Source organism: Pelophylax lessonae, assembly GCF_965119305.1.
Source record: "Pelophylax lessonae genome assembly, chromosome: 4".
Lineage (NCBI taxonomy): Eukaryota > Metazoa > Chordata > Amphibia > Anura > Ranidae > Pelophylax > Pelophylax lessonae.
The window spans coordinates 64496546-64507843 of record NC_138771.1 but is presented as its reverse complement, the minus strand read 5'-3'; the positions used below and the strand labels follow the sequence as shown (position 1 = coordinate 64507843).

Below are 11298 nucleotides of genomic sequence, written 5' to 3'. Positions count from 1 at the left end.
CGGGTCCCAGGGCAGAGGATACAGCGGATATCCTCTGGGGTCCCCTCTGCTATCCCCACTCTGTAAGGGTCCTGGGATAGTGTGTCCTGCCCTGGTAGTCTGAAGGAGTCCCAGTATAGGAGACCCCTAGGTGCATGCCCCACTGTTTGCAGTGTGGGTATAGTGCAGGGAGGTCCCAGTGCAGAGTGCGCAGCGGAGTCTCCCCTAGCGTGTGTTCTACCTTCAGGAGGGGGTTCCCCTTGTAGAGGGTGCAGTGTTACGGAGGGCACAGCCATTTTCCCTTTGTCTGTCTGGTCTCCGGTTGGCGACCATGTTTGTGTAGCCCGATGTCTCTGAGGCCATTTTTCCTTAGTCTGGCTGGTGGCCATGTTTGTGTAGCCTGATGATGTCACGGGGCCATTTTCCCTTAGTCCGGGAGACGACTGAAGCCTCGTGGGGATGCCAAAGCTCCTCTTCTTCCTCCTCAGTTTCCTCTTCCTGTGCCCAGGGTGTATGAACAGAGATGGCGTCCATTATGATGCTGGGTTTTCTCTGCGCTCCTCCCTTTCGTAGGGTGAGTCCTTGGGGGATCCCTGTTATCTCTCTTTCTGCTGATAGGTACCTGGAGCCTTAAGGGGATCCTTTTTAGTAGTGCCAAAAGATCGTTTTTGTGTTTTGTGTTTGCAAGGTCTTCCTTTCCTTATGGAGCCTCAGGGTCACATCTCCTCTACTGACCTCCTCATGGAGGTGGAATGGTCCCTCTGAACCCCAGCTTCCCATGGTTGCACTGACGGCGGTCCTGCAGTGTCCCGGGAGGAAGTGGCGTGTGGGCAAAGGCCCAGGAGGAAGCGTCCCCCGTCTTCCCCTGCTCATTCTGTCTCATCTGATTCTGAGCCTGTTGTCCCCGTGGACGCAGCCTGTCCAGGGAGGCGTAATATCACACCCCCAGATCCATCCGCTAGTGAGGATGATTCCTCCGTGGTCGCAGCAGCGAATGAAAAAGTGCTGGTAGACGCACTTATCATTGCAGTGCATGAAACTTTAAAAATGGAGGATGCAGCTGATGTAGCCACGGACGTGGCTGTGTCATTTTGAACGCACAAGTCACCTCACACTCCAAAGGTGTTTCCTTATGTGCCTTATTCTGACAGGTTTTCCTGTAAGGAATGGGAAAATACAAAATAAACCTTTGTGGTCCCCAAACGTTTTGCTGTACGTCACCCTTTTGAAGAGTCACCTTTAAAAAAAAGTGGTCTAGTTCACAATTGTTGGACCCTCCTGTTTTCAGGTTGAGTAAAGCAACCATGATCCCAGTAGAGGAATCCCCATCCTTTAAGGACCCGGCTGACAGGAAAGCGGAGGCTGTGGCACGCAGCATGTTTACTATGGCTGGTTCGGCATTGCGGCCAGTCTTTGCCTCAGCCTTGGTGTCTTAGACCCTAACTGAATGGGCCAAGCTTTTGCGCCAGGGCCTGGGAAGCGAGCAGGTCCCCACTGCTTATGTTGATTTAGTGGACCAGTTGGTCCATGGGCTGCAGTTTATTTGTGATGCAGCTTTGGAAACAGCTCCTGTGCTGTCCAAACTTTGTTTCAGCCGCAGTGATTAGGCGCGTGCTGTGGCTTAAGAATTCATCCGCAGACCAGGCCTCTAAGAAAGCTCTCACTGATCTGCCCTTTCAAGGCAAGCGCCTGTTTGGGGCTCTTCTGGATGACATCATTAACCGCATATTTATAGCACTGATTACTGTAGTAATGTCACTGGTCCCCCCAAAAGTGGCAAAAATGTCAGTCAAGGGTCCGATCTGTCCGCCGCAATGTCGCAGTCCCGCAAAAAAAATTCGCAGATCGCCGCCATTACTCGTTAAAAAAAAAAAAAAAAAAAAAAAAACAATAAAAATGACATAAATCTTTCCCGTAGTTAGTAGCTGCGATAACATTTGCACAAACCAATCAAAATACGCTTGTGGCGATTTTTTTTTTTTGATTTTTTTACCAAACCTATGTAGCAGAAAACCAATTGGCCTAAAATGTTAAACAATTTGGATTTTTACATTGGGGGGGGGGGGGGGGGGATTTCATATAAAAAAAAAAAAATTTGAAAAATATTGTTATTTTTTCAAAATTGTCGCTCTTTTTTTGTTTATAGCGCAAAAAGTAAAAATTGCACAGGTGATCAAATACCACCAAAAGAAATCTCTATTTGTGGGGGAAAAAAGGGACATAAATTTAATTTGGGTACAGCATCGCACGCCCACGCAATTGTCCGTTAAAGTAACGCAGTGCCAAATTGCAAAATATGGCCTGGTCAGGAATGGGGTAAAATCTTGCGGTCTTAAAGCGGTTAAAAATACGCTCATTGAGAATTTTTTTGTCAAAGACGTAGCTAAATACATTTTGGCCTAAATATATGACAAAATTGAATATATTGGATATTTTTTAACTGTCAAAGTAGAAAAATATTGTTGTTTTTTCAAAATTGTCGCTCTTTTTTTTATTAATATCGCAAAAAATGAAAAGCGCAGAGGTGATCAAATACCACCAAAAGATAGCTCTGTTTGTGGGGAAAAAAAAAGGACGTAAATTTCGTTTGGGTACGGCATTGCATTATCGCGCAATTGTCAGTTAAAGTCGCACAGTGCCAAGTTGCAAAAAGTGGCCTGGACGTAAAGCAGGAAAATCCTCCAGTGGTAAAGTGGTTAAAGGGTATCGTGGGGAAGAGTACCTTTTTGCCACAGTGAAGGAAAGGGAAGGAGCCTTGTTGCAGACAGGGGCCCTCCTTCTCAACCCATAAAAAATTATTTCATACTTCTGGGACGGAGAATAAGGGAAATAGATCTTTTAAATCTTCCCCCGGAGGTTCCAAGTAACCTTGGTCTGGTAAGCCTAGAGCTAGCTTCTCCGGACCAGCAGACAAGACCCCTTCTTGCATGAAGGTCTGCCCTCACCCATTATTGGGATGGGATGACATCTTCGCTGGTTTCTGGCCCCGTGGACTTTTTGTGAGTGTCAAGGAGATCCACGAAATGTTTCTTTTGAGGGTACCCAGAAAGGGGGGCAAAGTTTTTTTCTTTTCAAGTTTTTTAGGTCCTGAGTCTCTTTGTGTGGATTTAATTCCTGCAAAGGTTCAGGTAATGTCCAAACTACCTAAGGTCCCCCCTATCCCTGTCCAGGGAATTGAGTTACCTAGGTCTGATTTTCATTCTGACCAGGGTGGTCCTTCCTCTGGACAAATTTCAGAAACCACAGGCTGAGATTCACCGGCTGCCTGACGAAGGAGCATGGATGCTCCGAACGCACGCACTTCCTGCTCCGCCTTCTCCTAACCGGATGTGACATCTTCGACTCGGAAGCCCGCCCAGAACACGGCCACGAGTCTCATACAGCCGCTGCTGGACTGTGGGACACAGCTGCCCACCACCAGCTTCCCCACAGGACCACTCCAACCCCGCGCTGCATGGACTAGGGTGGAAGCAAAAGAACTGTCTTTCCTGTCGCACTGTTCCACTTTTACCTCAAAGTGAGTTGTTATGTTATCTCTATTTCCATTAATAAATTTGCTACACTAAGCTGACGCCGTTTTCTCTTGTTTCCTGTACTCCAGAGTTCCTCCTTGCTCCAGCAGGCAGCCACTGAATGTTGCCTCCCCACCACAGTTTGTAACCCCCCCCCCCTTCCTTCCGTTTTTTCCTTTTTTTTTCCCCCCACTTTTTTAATGTTTTCCTCTACCACCTATGCACATTAGTAGAGCGCCATGACACACTGTTTTTCTATGTGATTCACCGGCTGCTGTCACACAGATAAATAGTTCTCTCTCCCGATTTGCATACAGGTTCTGAGTCTGGTGGTGTCCATTTTCAAGACAGTTCTGTTTGCACAGTCGTACATGCAGCTCCTTTAGCAGGTTCTGCTCCACAGGAGGATACCGAGGTTCGTGGCGAGAGCATGGGTTCTTCTGGCAGATGCCACAGGCATCCAGGGGCTAGGCTAAGGCCGGTATAATCCTCTGCTCAGACTTTTACAACAGTTCCTGCAGGGAATCAAGAGCGAGGATCTTCCAATTATCTTGGGGGCTTCCTCTCAGAGAAGACCAGTTGTCCCAAGGGCTAATCTACCATCCTGCATTAACGTCGCTGGTTTTAATGGCTATTGAAAGCCAAGTACTGAGGGATAGAGGTTTGTCTGGATCAGTGATCCCTACTATGGTGAAGGCGAGGAAGTCATTTTCCAGCAATATATACCATCATACGTGCAAAGCGTACATTCTTGGTGTGAGTCAATTGGCGCTTATCCTCAATCCTTTTCTGTGGCCCGGATCTTAACCTTTCTTCAATGGGGCGTGGATCAGAAGTTGGCCTTGAGTACCATCAAGGGCCAGGTGTTTGCGTTGGCAATCTTCTTTCAGCGACCCCTAGCCATGCACTTTTTAGTTTGTACCTAAATTCAGGGGGTTTGACATGTGGCTCCACCTGTACAGTGTCTTTTGTCGCCATAGGATTTAAATGTAGTGCTTTCGGTTCTCCAGAAACCTCCATTTGAGAATATTCGGGAGATTCCCTTGTCTACATTATCCCAGAAGGGAACATTCTTGGTGGCTGTTACCTCGGCCCGCAGGGTATCAGAATTGGCGGTATTATCCTGTTGCAGTCCTGATTTGGTGGTCCATAGGGAGACATTGAGTTGCCTTCCTTGTGTCCCAAGCTCATCCCTGTGGAATTTGTTTTGCATACCTTGGATGTGGTCTGTGCAATTCGGATGTATCTGGCAGCTACTTTCAGAGTTCAGACTCGCTTTTTTCTGGTTATGGACAGACCAAGAAAAGGGCTGGCTGCTTCTTCGGCTACCATCTCCAGATGGATCAGACAGACGGTGACTCAGGCCTATTTCATTAAAGGTCAGGTTCCACCTTTCCCTTTCACTGCACGCTGAATGCTTCTTGGGTCTTCCGTCATCAGGCATCAATATGGCAAGTTTGCAAGGTGACCACTTGGTCGTCGGTGCATATCTTTATAAAATTCTATAAGGTAGATACTTTGGCATCTGCGGATGCATCTTTTGGCCGCAAAGTTTTGCAGGCTGCTGTTCCTTCTTTATCCGATTAAAAATAATAATTATAAAATTAAATTCCTTTTTACTAAGTTGTACTATCCCTCTAGCTCATTACATATTTGAGTGTGAAAGACGTGACAGTGCATAAGTAAATATTAATAAGAGCCAATCGCCATTAATCCCTTGTACTGAAAGTACAATGTACAGCTCTTTTGTATAAAGAAATCCAAGCGCGATCAGAGACAAAGAGAGAAACAGGCAAAAAGTTGTGTCATGGTCGATGTCAACAGAATTAGTCCCTGCTCCAACACAGGGCTCTTGCTTATTTATAGTCAGGAAACCATGGTTTACAATGGGAAGTAGCGACTTTACAACACAACCAATCGCAGACATGTATACATTCAAAGGTTCAATAGAAAGGGGAGTGTATGTTAATGAACAGGCTGAGCCGTGTGCATGAGTTTCCAGCCGTTAGTACATTGTTCCTTTTGCACCCATTGCTAACAATTGGACCCATGTGTAATGGCCGCCAAACCATGCAATGGAACTAGTCTGTACTCTCATGAACGCAGCCCCACTAATACATGCGCATGCACTCCCGTCATAACCTTAGAGTGAATCCTATATAATAAAGTTCATAAAAACCATATTTGATAGTGATTATGCTACTGTTCCAGTAAATGAGACTATATCTGCAAAGGATATAGCGGCATTTTAATCATGCGGATCAAGCATAACAGAAAGCTACCAGCCATTATTCAGCTAAAAGGCAGATACTTATTAAAACGACAATAATTCCGCCTCAAACACATCTCCGCCAGTGAATACCAGGGCCCCGGCTGACTGATATACATTTGCGCGGCGGTCTTGGCATTGCACTCCCATAGATCCGGACTGGCATTCGCCCGTTCGCTAGCCGCTCAGAGCTCCTGTCGCTCGGGAGATCAGGTGAGTGGTATGCAGTCTCCATTTAATAGAAGGTTTCCATAACTACGGGTCTTTCCTCAATACTAGTTAAAACCATATTCCCTGTACATAGCGATTACCGGTAAACTGACACTGGGAGACATAATGGCAATTTAACTAAAACACATCCTGAAAAATGTCCACACAAATATTAACATTTCCACAACACCCCAGTTTTAGGATGCCCCTTTGAAAAGCCATCTGTGGTGGATTATTTTTCAGAGGCATTTGACAGGCAGTGGCGAGTCTATATGTTGTCTCCTAATAGAACTGTTTTAATCCTGTAAAGGCCGTACCACCATGCAGCAACCACATGCATTAACCCCAGTTTCAGGGTGGTAGCAGTTCATTCCTATTCATTTGTAATAAGTGGCGGTACTGCCCGCTGATGGGGGGGGGGGGGGGGTTAATTTGTGCTGCAACATGTCTGGCTGCTTTTGCAACTTAAAGGGGGTGGTAAAAACACAGCTCAAAAACTTTGTTGTTTTTTTTTTTTTTGTTGTTTTTTTTACCACGGTTAGGTGTAAGCGAGCCCTTAAACAGCTGTCACAGAAATAAGCGGCACCATTGGCAGATTTCTTCTATTCTTCAGGTGGCAACTCAATATTTTGGATTTGCCCTCACATTCATCCCTGGGGACTTGGGGACCAGTTGGAAAAAGTGAATCTCCCTAATGGGGACACAGATGGCAATAAAAACCTGACAATAATTCTAACACCTCGCTATTTAATATAATATAGTATATATATTATATTATAAGCCCACCAAAAGGTAATCTAGGCATCAGATCTAATGATCTTCTGTGGCCTACAAGGGAGGTGCATTGTAGTCCTATCAAGTGTCAGCCAAGCTCTCTCTAAAAAGCATATTAAGTCGAACACTACCTGTCCTCTTTACTGTCTTCTCTGTAAAACTCACTTCACCATTTTCTACTCACAGAATGAATTCTGCATCAAGCCGACCCAAAAGAGAACATCTTTCAAGATCGATAATGTCTACAATAGAGTCAAATGAAAAGATGCAACATAATGGGGTCTCCTGTAATTCATCCATCAAATTATCAGGTACAGACGACCTTTCGTCTTATACTCAATAAAACACTTTTTCTCTATCCTTCATTGACGGACGCAGTCTTCTTATCTTGATATCAGTAGGGTTATGCTGCCTCCTACAGGAGTAGGACACTAGGCAGAAAAAAGTTCCGGCCACGCCTATATGTCAGTTTTAATCTGCCTAGTCAGTAGTAAGGACCTAGTTCCTTGCTGGGATCTCTGGTCCTGACAAAGTTTTTTTTCTAGATAGTTTTTTTTTTTTTTTTTTGTTAGCTTTTTTTCCAGATATTTTTCCTGTGAGATCTACAAGCCACTATGCTGGATCTGGGCGACGGGATGGATGTATAGATCCAGTGGTCACCCCAGCCGGCCAACGAGCGTGCACAGACAGTAGCTCCGCGCTGGGTCGCCTGCGACAGAGTCCCACTGGACGGGGACTGGCCCAGAGAGTTAAACGTCTCGCCAGGTCGCATACGACCGAGTCTAGGCCCGAGTCGCAGCATTCTTATTTGGCCGACAGCCCCCCCCCCCCCACTTCGGCGGAAAGGGCTTCTGTCAGGAGATGGCTCCTGCCTATTCCGGTATGGTGAGTAAATGTTCCCCCCTCTTCCCCTGGTGAATTTTTGGTGGACGCGGGCCCCTACCTGGGACGGTCGGACCCTCACAATCCCGGGTTCCCCTCTGTCCTGTCACGCACCCCCGCCTACCTGCCCCCCCCCCACTACTGGGAATGTTGGGACGTTAGTGACTACTCCCGGTGGCTGAATCCACGCTTGAGGCCGCAGGTGGGGGCGGAGGGGTGCGCCACTGGCAACGGATAAACGATCGTGTGTGGGGGGGTTTCTACCTGTCACTCCAGGGCCCACCTTCTAATCAATCCATTAAGTAGGCTGGGGGGTACCCGCCATTTTCTTGTAGTCACATGTGCTCTGTATGCAGCGGCAGCCATCTTGGTACACCTGGCGCCATTTTTCGGTGGATTTCTCATAGGAATCACTGAATGGGAGTTGCTGGAGGCGTTTTTGTGAGTGGAGCCCCTCCCTATACCCTGGTGCTGATCTCCAGATCTTTCTTTTGGGATCCAGATTGCTTCTTACACGTGTGTGCAGATGTTCTGGGCCTCCTGGTGCATCTTTACTGTAGGGTGGGGAGTCTGGGGGGTCTCTCTCTCTCTGCTGGGGGTCTCCAGTGTGCGCTGCCTGTCCTCTTGGGGGCGCTGTAGCTCAATGAGACGTTTTAAAAAAAAAAAAAACTAAATCTTTTTTTTTTTAATTTTTTGCTGACGGGTTCCCCTGGTGCAACATGGACCCTGCAAAACAAGTGTCCCCACCTGACCCCCTCTCGGAGGCTGCAGGGCCCTCTGGATCCCAGCTGTCTATAGATGCACTTTCGGCGGTCCTGAAATTGTTTCCGTCCTGGGTGGAGGTATCCTTTAAAGGGTGAGGTGCTAAAAAATGCCCTCCGCCTACCCCTGCCTGATCTGATGTCTCAGAGTCTGAGTCTGACTCAGCCACCGCAGACGCGGGTCTCCCTGCCGGGCCTCCTATCCTGCGCCCTGTCTCCTCCGATTAGTGAGGATGACATTTCTACCTCCACTGCCACGCAAGACAAGAGGTTGGTGGATGCACTGGTTGTATCTGTGTGTGAGACCCTAAAAATGGAGGACTGCAGCTGAGGCGAAGGTTACGTTTGGCACCCACAAGCCATCCACAGGTTTCTCCTTTTCCCGCGTTATTTGACAGCATGCTCAAAAAAGAATGGGACCGCCCAAAGCGCTCCCCTGGGATGCCTAAGCAGAATGCTAGACGCTACCCTTTTGAGGAGTCCCTGATTAAGAAGTGGACTGTGCCACCTACGGTGGACCCTCTGGTCTCAAGACTGAATAAAGCTAACATGATCCCAATGGAGGATTCCCCAGTCTTTAAGGACCTGGTGGATAGAAAGGCGGAGTCTGTGACCCGCAATATGTACTCTACTCCCTGGCGGAGTCTACACTAAGACCGGTGTTTACCGTTGCCCTAGTCTCGCAAACATTGATTGAATGGGCTAAGTTACTACGCCGTGACCTGGAGAGAAGTCCCCTCTGCTCTTGCAGAGCTGTTGGACCAGTTGGTACAGGGGCTGCATTTTGCTTGCGATGCCACGCTGGATACTGCTCCCATTTTGGGCCAACTGTCGGCGTATACTTTGGCTAAAGTGCTGGTCCACGGATCAGACTTCAAAGAAGGCCTTAACTGATCAACCTTTTTAAGGAGCTCGCCTGTTTTTGGCTACCCTGGATGACATTATCAAAGGTCTTACAGGGGGTAAGAGTACCTCTCTCCCGCAGGCTAACAAGGGTAAGGACCCTCGTCGCAGATGGGTTCCCTTCTTTTCAGAACACAAGAAGTTTTTTCGTTCCTCAGGGTTAGTTGATAAGGCAAAGTCCTTCAAGGGCCCCTTGGGTGGTTCCAAGCGAACCCTGGTCTGGCTAACAAAAATCTAGTTTCTCCAGGCCTGAGGACAAGGCCACTTCGGCCTGAAGGTGTGCCCTCACTCGTATCTGGGGTGGGGGGACGTCTTTGCCGGTTCCCGAACTTGTGGCTATCCCGCATACAAGACAAATGGGTTCAAGAGGTCATACGGTCCGGTTACAAGCTCGAGTTTCGATCCATCCCGCCGGTAAGGTTCTTCCCTTCAAATGTGCAACTGTCCCCGGATCGCTTACAGGCTCTCTTTGGGGCAGTTCCGAACCTGGTAAAACGGGGAGTAAAAGTTCCGGTTCCGTGTGTGGGACATTTTCAGGGGTTTTATTCAAACCTGTTTACGGTCCCCAGGAAGGAAGGCAAGGTGCGTCCAATCCTGGACCTGAAGGCACTGAATTGCGTTGTGCGAGTTCAAAAATTCAAGATGGAATCAGTTCGCACGGTGGTGGCTTCCCTACATCAGGGGGATTTCCTGGCCTCCATAGACATCAAAGATGCCTAACTTCACATCCTGGTATGTGCAGGATACCAACGGTTTCTCTGTTTTGCCGTGGGGGAGGATCACTATCAATTTGTGGTGTTACCCTTTGGCCTCGCCTCTGCTCCTGGCCCTGTTGCGACAGCAGGAGATATCGGTCCTGGGTTACCTTGACGATCTGCTTCTACGTGTGGAGTCTCCCACGGTGCTGGAAACAAATTTGGAAATCACCATGAGAACTCTGGAGAAGTTCGGGTGGATTCTGAACCTTCAGAAGCCATCCTTGGTATCTTCCATGAGACTGGACTATCTGGGCCTAATTTTGGTCCTCGGCCAGGGTGTTTCTTCCTCCAGAAAAACTCCTAAAACTCCAGAATGATGTTCAGCTGTTGCTGTCCGGCAAATGGTCGACCCTTCGGACCTGTATCAGAGTTCTGGGTCTGATGGTGTCATCCTTTGAGGCGATCCCCTTCTCTCAATTCCACACGAGGATCCTCCAGAAGGAAATCCTTCTCAAATGGAGCAAGAATCCGAATTCCCTGGACAATCAGATCCAACTGAGCCAGGTGTCCAGGGAGTCCCTAATATGGTGGCTTTGGTCCCCTATGCTCAAGCAAGGGATATCCTTCCTCCCTGTATATTGGACGATTGTCACCACGGATGCCAGTCTGTCCAGGTGGGGAGGGGTTCTTGGCAGGTTCTCTGCTCAAGGAGTCTGGTCCCTGGAAGAATCCAGGTTACCGATCAATGTTCTGGAGCTGAGACCGATCAGGCCTTGCCTAGTCCACTGGACCGAGCACCTGCAGGGTTGTCCAGTGCGCATTCAATCGGACAATGCAATGGTTATGGCTTATGTCAATCACCAAGGGGGCACCAAAAGGAACTTGCACTGCATACTTTGGATGTGGTTCAGGCTATCGTGGTTTACTTGGCGACTACTGAGTCTTTTCAGAAGTCAGATTCGCTCTTTGTGATTACGGATGGCCCTAAGAAAGGGCTGCCCTCGTCTGCTGTGACTATTTCCAGATGGATCAGAAAGACCGTGGTGGAGGCTTATTCGATTAAGGTTCAGGTTCCTCCTTTCCCTGTTAAGGCACTCTACTCGGGCGCTTAGTGCTTCCTGGGCTTTTCGCCATCAGGCTTCTGTGCTTCAGGTTTGGAAGGCGGCTACCTGGTCTGTTCACACCTTATAAGGTGGATGTGCTGGCATCTGCAGATGCCTCTTTTGGCCGCAAAGTTTTGCAGGCTGCTGTTTAACCACTTAAGCCCCGGAGGATTTGGCTGCTAAAGGACCAGGGGTTTTTTTGCGATT

General features: G+C 48.1%; 1 protein-coding gene across 1 annotated transcript in view; it reads left to right on the top strand.

Moving 5' to 3' along the window:
- LOC309554094 (endophilin-A3-like) overlaps window positions 1-11298 on the top strand; it is a 190702-nt gene that overhangs the window by 153375 nt on the left and 26029 nt on the right. Inside the window, exon 8 of the mRNA XM_082255635.1 lies at window positions 6931-7055. Within this exon, the coding sequence (XP_082111761.1) occupies window positions 6931-7055 (125 nt within the window). The remainder of the gene's footprint in view (window positions 1-6930; window positions 7056-11298) is intronic.